The 12,011-nt window shown below is 45.5% G+C and overlaps 1 protein-coding gene across 2 annotated transcripts in view; it reads left to right on the top strand.

The window, feature by feature from the left end:
- The window catches only part of LOC130391053 (storkhead-box protein 2-like), a 50,298-nt gene that overhangs the window by 1,884 nt on the left and 36,403 nt on the right, over positions 1–12,011 (top strand). Inside the window, exon 1 of one of the 2 annotated variants that reach the window (XM_056601239.1) lies at positions 9,578–10,440. The exons of the other annotated variant lie outside the window; for it this stretch is intronic. Within the exon in view, the coding sequence (XP_056457214.1) occupies positions 10,227–10,440 (214 nt within the window). The 5' untranslated portion in view covers positions 9,578–10,226. Of the gene's footprint in view, positions 1–9,577; positions 10,441–12,011 lie in introns of those variants that run through there. 2 annotated transcript variants of the gene reach the window in all.

Raw genomic sequence — 12,011 nt, 5'->3', positions numbered from 1 at the left:
GTTTGTTTTGTAAAGAGAGTTGAAGAGCGCAAGGTTTTGAACCCAACAACTAGAAACTAATCCTCGCTCCCTCCCTGGGATTACCGTCATCGAGAAGGCTTGTTTTCACTCGTGATTGACGGGCAGGATGGATTCCCGGAAGGATTCGGGGAAGAGGTGCCCTGATTGGTCAGAAATAAGGCCGAACTATAAAGTTTTGCAGTGTAAGGTTGAATTGATGCTTGATGAATTGATGAATTGATGATATTGAAACGGACGTTCTCGTAGTGCATTTCACTCACTCATAGCTGATGGTCGGCTATGGTATTCGTAACAAATAACACTCTGATAGCCTTTTATAGATGAGTTGATAGTACATAAGGGCTGATATCACCAAAGGTCTGAGGAAGGCTATTCTGACGACACATGCTCCTATAGTGCAGATCCTCAAACAATCAATTCTGAATTTGAAAAATTCGACCTACTTCAAGATCGCTGAAACAGGACGGGTTTCAGGATGTTCCGCAGCATGTCGCACATATCATAAATATGACCATATTTCCGAGGCCATCGCGCTCCAACTCGGTGACTTGCTTTGGACTCCCTCCCTCCCCCTTTACTGCGCGATTGTTTGATACTTAACATGGCCTGGTGCTGGCTCTGCAGCCTTTGAGGAGATCTCCCAAGTGTGTGTGTGTGTGTGTGTGTGTGTGTGTGTGTGTGTGTGTGGTGATGGCTGGTTTAACCCGTGATCGTGTCCCTCAATGTGCAACAGGTGAGTCCAATCAGACAGGCCCGGATGAGGCTGCTTCCACCAGCCATCAGTAATCTCCCACAATAACATCTAATGCAGAGAAGGTTTCCGCTATGATCCAACGATTATGTCATTCAAATCAGCTGTCTAAATTTCCTGTAAGAATCAATTGGATTTTCTTTTTTTTACCTCAATTAATACCGATAGTAACTTTTACAGATTAAGAAATTCTGTTCATATGATGCAAGCCAATAGGAAGTTGTATAATATAATTTGTATGTACATGCACATCCTTCCAAACATTACCTTTTGCCTATGGTACTGATACCATCAATAAGCAAAGGACAGAAGAAACACTGCACAACATGACTGCATGACCCACCTCCTGTACACTGGAACCTCCTTTCAGGGGAGGAGAGGGAGAAGTCTTCCCTGACTGCAAAGTGTGTTATGTCTGATAACACGTCTTGAACACACAGGGTCTCTCTTGGTAAAAGGAGAATACTTCACTAATCACAAAGTAATAATGCCCAGTAGTCCTATGCCCCTTCAACCTTTGAGTTGGCACAAAGGCGGCTGCTGGGATATGCCATACTATATGCTGATATGATTATTTTGGCATGCTAATATAAAGACAACTTTAGACGGTTCTTCAAAAGCCTCAACTAGCCTCATTGTTGTTATTTCTTGCTGAGGTTAGGTTTAGCCCTCGGAGGGCCATAGCACGGCAAGCTATTACAGAAATGATATGTATCAGCAAACCTTCCGAATGCAGTTGTGGGATGAAGCCCTTAACGTTTAAGGAATGTCTCCTGGAGCTGCCATTAGTCAGCAGATCAAGTTACAACAACCATGTGGTGAGTGTCGGCTCCTCTCAGCTCAGACCTGACCGGGCGCTACAGCCTTGGTTCTGTCCTGCCTGGCTTTGTTTCCTCCCCTCTCTTTATGTATCACACACACTCACACTCACTCACACACACAGAGTCTCTGTCTCTTTCTCTGTGACTGTCTCTGGCTCTCTCCCTACGACTGTCTCCGTGACTGTCTCCGTCTCTGTTACTGTTACTGTCTCTGTCTGTTCTGGGCACACAAAGTGAAGATAGTTTTTGATTTGAGCCTTTAATCAAGACAAATACTTCCAACGCATCTGTCTTTTGCACTTTCTCTCCCACTCGTGTGTGTGTGTGTTTGTGTGTGGTCGCAAACCCTGAATAGATGGTGTGTTTGAGGAGGTTTGTAATGGTGTTTGAAGACACCTTTCATTTCTGTGTGTGTCTATACGTGTCTGCCAAACCCCTTGTCTGAGGCGCTGCCAACTGTCCATCGCCTGCAGGCGAGCAGGGTTCCTTTCCTACTTACCTCTGTATCTCTGTCTCCTCTCTCAATCTAAAGCTATAAGGCTATTCATTAAAAATCATCAATTTCAAAGAGCCTGTCTGGCTTCTAGCCTGTCTGGCTTCTATATTTAGAATATCAATATAACAGACCCTCCCGATTGTTTTTTCTCATCTCCCCATCTCCAGATCTCTGGAATACATGCTACACACAGGACAGTGCTGCAGTCTGAAATGTTTCTTTGCATTCTGAGCGGGCTTGGTCCTACAACATCTACTAACTGCTGCCACCCTGTGGTCATGCGGTGCCAGCACACCCCCGCCAAATTTGAAAGAATGCAATTTCGACTAGCGGTGACAACAATTTGGATCTCTAATGATAGCTTGGTGAACCTCTTAGCTCATATCCATGAACATATTATTTCCTTATTCATTTTTTTTTTGTAATACCCTACAATATAATTTTTTAAATGTCGTGCTCCCTGTCATAAAGCCTGTAGTAACTGGCTGGCTAACAGGTCATTTTTGCAAAATGTTATCATGGAATTTTGCCAATGTTTTCTCCCTCATCTATTACGTTTCTTTTCACTCAGGGATATGCTATACTCCAGAAGTCAAACAGAATCCCATTTCATGTCGTCTTCTTCAACCATTGTTAAATATGGTCTTCAGTAAATAAGTATTGTGCTTGCAGCCTGTCAGACTCTGGTGGTAACTGTGTGGCCAGCTGCCCTCGTGTGGCTGGGGAGGCTTCTGAAGTTTATAGCCTAAAAGTCCATCTTCTAAGGTAGTTGAAACATGACTATCGTACCCTGGGGTAATTAAATAGGCCCTTCAAGTCTGCTGGTCCAACACCTACACAGGACATCAGAATGACAGGGAGGAGCATTCTGACTTCAAGGGATCATTTAAGATGTGGAACATTACATGACAAGTCCAGAAGTTGAATGTATATGATTCAATACAATGTCTCACAATCGTGTTGCTTGCTGGCAGTTGCCTTTTTTAAATGTTGCAAATATCGTACTAAACACTCAAAGCAGTACTCTCTATTCTTGTAAAGCGTAGATCTGATGTGAATATACAGCATGGATATAATCCATATATTGTAATTGCATTACTTGTCCACAAGGTGTAAGTGTTACACAGTAATGACAATTTCTCTGTATAGCATGGATCAATAGTTGAACTGTAATGACATCATATAGGGAAAAAAATTAAAGCTGAAATCGTAAAAACCTATAAACTCTATCAATGTCATGACATGCCGCCCTATAAATCTCAAGTGGTCTTTGATGCTCAAAGTGCTTGTTCTGTTTATGGGGCCCACCCTCCACCCCTCCATTTCCTCCTCAAATCATAACCCCCCCCGTTAGTGATTATGTTTATATTCACATTTAACTCTTGCAGGCAGCTGCAGGCATTCCTTCTCCCTTAGTAAGGAGCTATTGTTTCCCGGCCTGCAGCAGGGAGTGTGGGTTCATCATGGTTCATGGATGTGATGTGTGTTTGCATTGTATTGCCTTGAAATTGCTCCAATCTTTTGCCCCGTCATGGATATGGCCATGCCACAGATTCCTGTCCCATGCCGTCGATAATCATGTTTGCATTGAAGAGTCAGGCCTCAACCCTTCTCCATCAAAACATCGCAGTTTAACCCCATTTGCTTGGCACACGTTTGGTTCTCCTCATTACTCTTGTTTCCTTCTTTACTTTCTTCTCGTCACTCCTGACCCACGGAATACTTTCTCTTGATCCTCTTGTTGTTAATCTCTTCCCTACCGATACTTAACTAAGGATAAATGAAGGCTATCATCATGTACGTCTTCCAATGGTCTAAATCAGACCTGCAGAGAACCATCGTACCTGTTGGTGTAGAGAGTGTTGTGGTCTTTATCTCCACCTCTCATCTCTAGATTTTTGTCATTATCTCATGGGGGGGGAGACAGTACTTATTCTATACCTTTCAATTTTTTGACAAACACAAACATTTGTGAAATACTGTCATGTGGGTAATGTATTGTTGTACTGCAATAGACAGTACTCCTTGTGTGATTACTTAACTGTCCTACAATGCCCCCTTAATTCCCTTGTTGGTTGTGCGTGTGTATGTCCGTGTGTGCGCTTTTGAGAACCTAAAGGCCGTACAGTTGTGGCATTACAGTAGTTCAGGCTATATCTGACCGTTTGCCATGATAAGTCGACGACTACACCGATTCTTGGCAAACTGGCATTGCTGTCACACACACACACACACACACACACACACACACACACACACACACACACACACACACACACACACACACACACACACACACACACACACACTTTGTTCATTTTATTTTTTAATGATTGATTTCAAGTGACAATCCCTTTTGGAGGTTAGTTTGAAGTTGAGTCAGAAACTACATCTACATGCTAGTTGCCAGCAAGGCACAGATTACATTATGTGGGCCAATACATGTGTAAATTCAATTTTCCAAATCTTGACTGATCGGATGAAGAGTAGAGGTTTTTCTGGGATCAGGGGCAGATACAGATTATTTGCAAGGGAATGGGACAGGAGTAGAGCTACGATTTCACCTTGTTTAGCTAGCTCCTTGTGCTACGGGCTAGGTGTACAGAAGCTGTTGTGTTACTGAAGTGCAGGATGGCAGAACGTAGCAGTTGTTCTGCTGTACTTCCTTCCATCATGATGGTGTAATCACACATTTTCTTAATGCTTTTCTTAAAACAATTTACATAAAAAATAAAAAGGTATTTGTTTCAAGCAAATGGGGCAGATTGACAGGAATGTCCCTTTTGCAGAGAATGCTAACCTTTCTGTTTCCTTATCACATAAAACCACTCTTGAGACAACTATTCTTTTGATAGGCCTACATTGAAACAAAGTAGCATCCATTCAAGTAAGATCTTCACAGGAATTACATTGTGTATATACCCACAAACATTTTAGCATCAGATTACCCCTCACATGAAGGCTTCATGTGAGACCTGCCAGGCCAATTAAAGGGGAGTGACATTGTTTGAATACACAGACCCTGCTAAAACTCCACTTCTCAACAGTATTTTAATTATATTGCCTGACTGGAGTGGCTGGGGCAGAACCGTCATCTAAAATGATCTCACACCGCTTTGATTTTGCCGCTTGTTTTCTTCTGTCAACCTGGTGAAGCCATTGCATAGGCTGGATGCTACTTATCAATGTGCATTAAGATTCATTACCAGCTGTAAATCACTCTCCCATCATTGCACCCTGTACTCTAAAGAGGGCCGGTTGTCCTTGTCAGCTCGTAGGCTTCTTCATTTGTACACCTTAATTTACAAAGCAATTACTGGACTGCTCCCTTAATATCTCTGCACCTGCCTCGCTTTTAAATCAAATCCATCATACAGTTTGGGCTCTCCGGAATTTCTATCTACCTCAGTCCCCAGAACTCGTACTGAGTTTGGGAAGAGGGCCTTCATGTACTCTGCTCCCTCCGCCTGGAACAGTTTTAAAATAACACAAAAATTACAGGAACTCATCTCTATTAATGATTTTAAAACTCAGCTCAAGAGTTTTTTTAATTGCAAATGTTTGTGTGTATTAATGTTTGTGTGTGTTAATGTTTCACTGCATAGCAGTTTATCATCATCACAAAATTGTGCTTTTATTTTAGGTTTGTCATATAATTTCACTATATTTTACTGCTGCCGTCGTGGCCAAGCTTTGCTCGAAAAAGAGGTTATTTGATCTCAGGCAATTCTTGCTTGGTAAAATAAAGGTTAAAAAAAATAAACTATATGAAAATACTCTATTTGAAAAGTATAACCACATGTAATCATTAGTTAACATCAGAGATGGTACAGAAAGCAGAAATGTGAAGACAAATGTGTCTTACAGCTCCTTGGGACCCACTTTGGTTGCATTGCATTAATGTGTGTAGAGAATGAATAGCCCTACAATTTATATTTCCACATATTGGATCACAATTAACCCGCAGTGTGTTCAGTGGGTCTCGTCTCCGGCCCGCCCTCCCCACCTCAGACCAGACAAGGGGGAGGAATGGGGATACCATGATGGAAAGACAAAGGACAGCTGGCATTCTTTCCCCCGTGATCTCCTCATCGACTAATTAGTTCCCTTGTTGACCTCCTCTCACTGACTAACTAACTCCCTGGTTGACCTCCTCTCACTGACTAACTATTTCCCTGGTTGACCTCCTCTCACTGTCTAACTCATTCCCTTTGTTGACTTCCTCACTGGCTAACTAGTTCCCTGGTTGACCTCCTTTCAGTGATTAACTAGTTCCCTGGTTGACCTCCTCAGTGGCTTACTAGTTCCCTGGATAACACCACAGTAGACTGAGGCTGTGACTAGTTTTTAGAAGGTAAACAGCTCATACATTTACGGGCAACGAAGTCCAAGTCGCTGTAATTACAGCTGATTGTGTTTACCGAAATGGTTCTGCTTATCCAATCTACAATTACGTAAACCAATCTAAATGTAGACTAAACCACGTTGGACCACGTTGTGAATTGTATTCTTCCAGTCTACATCGTAGGCTTATTAAGAGCAGTGAAATCCTTTGGGTGTAAACATTTTGGGGTGTGTGTGTGTGTGTGTGTGTGTGTGTGTGTGTGTGTGTGTGTGTGTGTGTGTGTGTGTGTGTGTGTGTGTGTGTGTGTGTGTGTGTGTGTGTGTGTGTGTGTGTGTGTGTGTGTTCCTGCCAGAAAGGAATCAGTATGGCCCAAGTCCAATGCTGTGTTAGTGTTTGTGTTTTTTTTACTTATGTATGTCTCAGTAGTATATCGGTAACTACCTCTGCCAAGGTTGCTCCTACAGTCTTTCAACACATCCTGGTGAATAATATGCTAATGTTGTAGCATTTAGAAGTGCAATTGCCAGCAGCTGGTTATGTTCAGTGATTCAGTCCAGTGTTTTTAGTATGACTGTACTTTTTGTGTTTTGTAGTAAACTATTATTGGTTTAATGGCAGGCTAGGAGAAAGTCCATACTTTATTATTGCTGGCAAACGTGAAATAAAAATAGATTCTTCTAATAATGTGAAATATTATTCAATACTTTACTACGTTTAATTGAGGTACAGTTTATGGTTGTGAGACAGAAACGATTGTATTTACTTTTCCTATTGGTTTTGTCAATTTGTTTTTGCTATTAAGCGCAGACAAAGTAAGGTTTTCTCAACAATGATGGCTGCCTGAGTAAACAACGATCGACTAGTAAATCTGTTCTTACGATCATTGGTATGATTCTTCAAATTAACCAGTGGCCTGCACAGAGAGACCTCAGCAGCTATCCTCACAGCTGCTATAGCTGGAAGAAGAATGACTGCACGCACACTCTACATCTTTCAACGTTTCCCTCTAGAGGTGGTGTTTGGGTGGATGGGGGGGGGGGGGGGGGGGGCAGTGGGGGGAGTTGCGTCGGTGACCTTCAACCTTCTACCCATTTAGAGAAGTGCTGTGATGTCATTATCTCCCGCAATACGCTGTACAGCTAAACTGGATACATGGAGCTAGATAGCATGTCTGCACTATTGCACCCATGCCAAGTTCTCCAAACTTGCGGAGGGACACGTGGTATACTCTATAAGACGTATACAGTGAGCAAATGGGTTTGAGAGCTTTGAGTGGCCACTAGTTAGTAAAGGGTGATATAAATGCTGTCCATTTACCACATTTGGAAAGGACCTGTAATGGTAACACATATGAACAATAGCCTTAGTGTCAGTGGTCAGCCTCTGGCTAACTGTGGGGCTAGCTAGCTGTGGGCTAACTGTGGGGCTAGCTAGCTGTGGGCTAGCTGTGGGGCTAGCTGTGGGATAGCTGTGGGCAAGTACTGGGGCTAGCAGCTTTGTTTTGGTCCCGCCATGTGGATTGCAGAAGCTATTGCAAGACCGCCCCCCCCCCCCCCCCCCCCCCCCCCCTGGTTCGGTTGGGGACTGTAAAGGCAGGCTTACTTGAGGATGGATATCTAATGGTTGGGTTCCGTACCAGGCTGGGGCGTGTGGCAGTGCTCTGCTAAGGGTTGCAGGAGCCTGAACTGAGCTGGTGAAGGAATGTGCTGTAGGTTGGCCTAGAGAGAGGACATGGGTTATTTCACGTGACGATGCCGAGTGAGTGAATGTGTAGCTGGATTTTATAGACAGTGAGCCAAACGGTTGACTTGAAGAGGTGTCGTGAGGCTACAAAAGGTGAGGGCTTTATTGCGGCTATCTGCAAATGCTAGCTGTTGCCTGTGTTGCTGTGTGGGTTGCAGCATTTGGTCAGCGCAGTGCTAACTAAAGAGCAAAGCTAAGAGACAGAAGCTGATTGGCTGGCTTGAGGACCTGGCGGTCAGCCAGTGATAAATTCTAACTTCACACATAAACATACAGTTGAGTCCCCTGGCCTGGCACTCCTTCTCAAAGTGCTCTGCTTACTACTATGTGACACGCATCAGTGTTCAGAGGTTGTGGTGGGAGCGCTGTATTCTGTGAATGGACCCTGACATCATCACAATCCCCGCAAAAAAACAGGAGAGAGAGGGAGAAAAGGAGGGGGGGGGGGGGGGGAGGGGGGCGAGTGTTTGACTGACATGTTTCCTGCCCTTCCCGCTCTCTCTCCCTGCCTCTCTCCCTCCCGTTACCCCCTCCCTCTCCTCCTCCTCCGCGTCAGCAGCACAATAACAGCGCGAGGGAAGGAGAGCGCGGCAGATCCAGCGAGCGAGGGAGCAGGCAGGGAAACGCTCGGAAATGGACGGAACAGAGATGAGGAAAGACAAAGGGAAAAACAACAGCACTGAACCACGGCGGATTTTCTTTCCCGGGAATTAATCTTTTTGGTTCTCCTCGCTCTTTTCCTAGATTTGTGGATTTCCTTCCCGTCCTTTTTCTAACGTTATTCTCCATCCGCCACCTTTTGCTCAGAGGCGGGTAGAGACGCTCACGCATGCTCGTACACACACACACACTCGCTCGCTCACCCACGCACGCAAACACACATCTGTTGTCACTCCACATTTTCCCCTTTTTCAAGGGGGGGTCTTTCCTCTAGCAAAGTGTTTGCGGGGTTTCCGCCAGACGGACGGACTAGGCTGGAAGGACTCTGGATGGAGAGCTAGAGGAGCGGCGGGCGGAGAGGCGGGAGGGAGCGCGCGCTGCGTTTCCCAGGGAGACTCTTTCTCTGTATCTCCTCCCTCCAATGGCCGCTCAGCCTCTTCCTTCCCTGACTCTTTTGTGTTAGCGCGCCCCCCCCCCCCACTCGCTCCGCTGCCTCCCTCCCTCCCCCCGGCCCGCCCGCCCGCTTTCCGGAGGCTTCTCCTTCCCTCATGCTGCCCGTGTCTCTCTGTAGTAACGCTACCCTCACTGACCCCCGTGGCTAGCGTAAGAGGGGGAGAACCCCCCCCCCCCCCCCCCCCCCCCACACCCGCCGCCCTTACACACGATGACGCTATCTGGTTCACTAGCACTGAGGCTAATGCTAATGCTGCTAGCCGCACATGAATAGGGAGCCCAGCAAGGAGTGAGGGTAAACGAAGCCGCGACTGGATTTATTCCCTTCTTTTCCTTTAGGTACAAGGACATAAAGGTACAAGGATACAAGGACTCTTCGGTCTCCTTGACTTGTGTGTGGGTGTGTGTGTGTGTGTGTGTATGTGTGTGCAGAAGCGTTTGGTGTGCCTCTCAGATTTTGTCTGCGCTGTGTGTGGATGTTTGTGGGTAAGAGGTGTCGTTTGACCCCGGATGGGAGCAGCCTAGCTTGATGGAGGCTTAGTCCGGCCAACCGTGGCTTTGTCGTGACTGGGGGACGGCATGAGGACTAATAGGGGGCTGCAGGACCCCCCCCCCTCCAGCACTCCCTCTCCATAACTTGTGGTGTAGCCCAGTGACCTCCAGGTCAGCCTCCCCAGTGACCATGTGGAGATGTGTCAGGAACCGGAGCAGCCGCGGGACCACAGCGCCTGTCTTCACCACATACATTTTGTTACATCTTTAATTCTTTCCACCAAAAAGCATAACAGGATGGAGTTCACGTGACCTCAAAGGACTACCGTCCACACACTCCCCACATCCTACTGAACGCTAGATAAAGACGACTCCTTTGGAAACACTTTTGTAAAACCCCCCAAACGACACGACAAGTCATCTTGTCGCGTGAACTATAGGACGATGAAGAAGGCGAGCAGTGCCACTCTGAGGCGGGGCTGGCCCAGCTCCGACCTCTCGGAGCGCTTCGTGCCGGTTCCTCCGGTGTCGGTGGAGCCTCAGCGGGTCTCCAGGCGTTCCCGTAGTGAGAAAGACTACAGGAGCCACAAACACAGCAAGCCCCACCGCCACCCCCCGCAGTATATGTGTCAGAGCCCGCCTGCCTACGTGCAACCAGGTATTGTACACCGACAGATCAAGGCTGCAGAGTATGTCGTGTTTCAGGTCCTCAATGTGCTGCATCTGATCCGTCTAAACTGGTTTGAAATGGTTTCTGACGTGATTATTGCAGCAGCCCAGTAACACTTCACCTAGAAAGGTTTCAAGCTCGTCCATGAAAAGAATGTAACTCCACATCACCGTTTCCCATCACCATCTATGTAGCTGGTTTACTTTCCTATATGGCAATGCAGTGTCATTGAAATGTACCCAGAGGCAGAAATAGATAACGCAAGAGAGTAGTAAAGGAGGATAACAATGTTGGCGGCCCAGTATCCACCTGAATCAACATTTAAATGCTCACGAAGGATGAGCTACTCAATGCACTCTCCTCTGTCCTAGACTTACGGCTAAGAGTTTCCTTATTTACTGACTGGTATGTTGCTGATGAAACTTGCTGAATAATGTGAATAGGGCTGATTCTGTGAGTTTTGCCCATGTCTCTAGTAGTTTGTGTCCGTAGTAGTTTGTGTCTGTAGTAGTTTATGTCTGTAGTAGTTTGTGTCTCTAGGAGTTCGTGTCTCTAGGAGTTTGTGTCTCTCTAGTAGTTTGTGTCTCTAGAAGTTCATGTCTCTAGTGGTTCATGTCTGTAGGAGTTTTTGTCTCTAGTAGTTCAAATCTGAAGTATTACTTATTAATCGTCAGAAAATGGTTTCAATCCTCAGAGTTCAGTATTTTGGATTTAATACTGACGATGGTTGGACATCTACTGCAAAGATTTAGAGGCACACAAAACCAAGTCAACCTTGATCCTGCGTGTTGAGATCAATTGGCAGCCTCTCGTGGGTAAAGGTGGAACAAAGGACATATGGCATCACCTTACATTTACAATGCATGCAAATGATTCTGTGTGCAGGACTGTGTGTAAACTGGCCTATTGTGAAAGGTACATCGATGGTTTCTGTTGTCAGCAGGGATGTAACATCGTAGGAACTATTGTTCTTGCGGTAGCTAACAGCATCTACTAGAGAGGAAGGGGAGTGATTCGCTACTCTTCTTTGAAAACAGTGAGAGTGTGTTGGCAAACAAGGGAGTTTTAAAGCAGTGCTATGTTTGTATTGCAACACATTTCATTCATAGCCGTGTGAACGGGGAGGACACAAGCGCATGCACCCAGATCATTCTCTCATCCCCTAGCAACCTCGCCCCAGGATGAGCGACAAGCCTGGAATCAAACCAGGAACCTCTCCGCAGGAGTGTTGCTTTGGGTGCTCTTGGGGCTTGGCATTAATTCAACACTTTGAACAAAGATTTCCAAGTCAAGGAACAGCTTTGCATTGACCAGGAACTATAAGTATGCCTTTATATGGTAAATGCACAGCCTGTGTTGGAGCAGTGTTGGTCATGGTCTTGACGTATTCGTTTATAGAGGTGATATTTAAATTAGGCATGATTTTTACTCTACAGATTTAAGGATTGCGTTTATGTTTCTGCTGTAGTATTGGCTGACACAATCTTGTAGCAGTTCCCCATGTGGTGGTTTATCCTCCACTTAGTGCTGGTTCTGTGTGGACTCCACCTTCATGCGGT

The sequence above is a fragment of the Gadus chalcogrammus genome, chromosome 10 (assembly GCF_026213295.1).
Source record: "Gadus chalcogrammus isolate NIFS_2021 chromosome 10, NIFS_Gcha_1.0, whole genome shotgun sequence".
Lineage (NCBI taxonomy): Eukaryota > Metazoa > Chordata > Actinopteri > Gadiformes > Gadidae > Gadus > Gadus chalcogrammus.
This window is presented reverse-complemented; position numbering and strand designations above follow the sequence as displayed.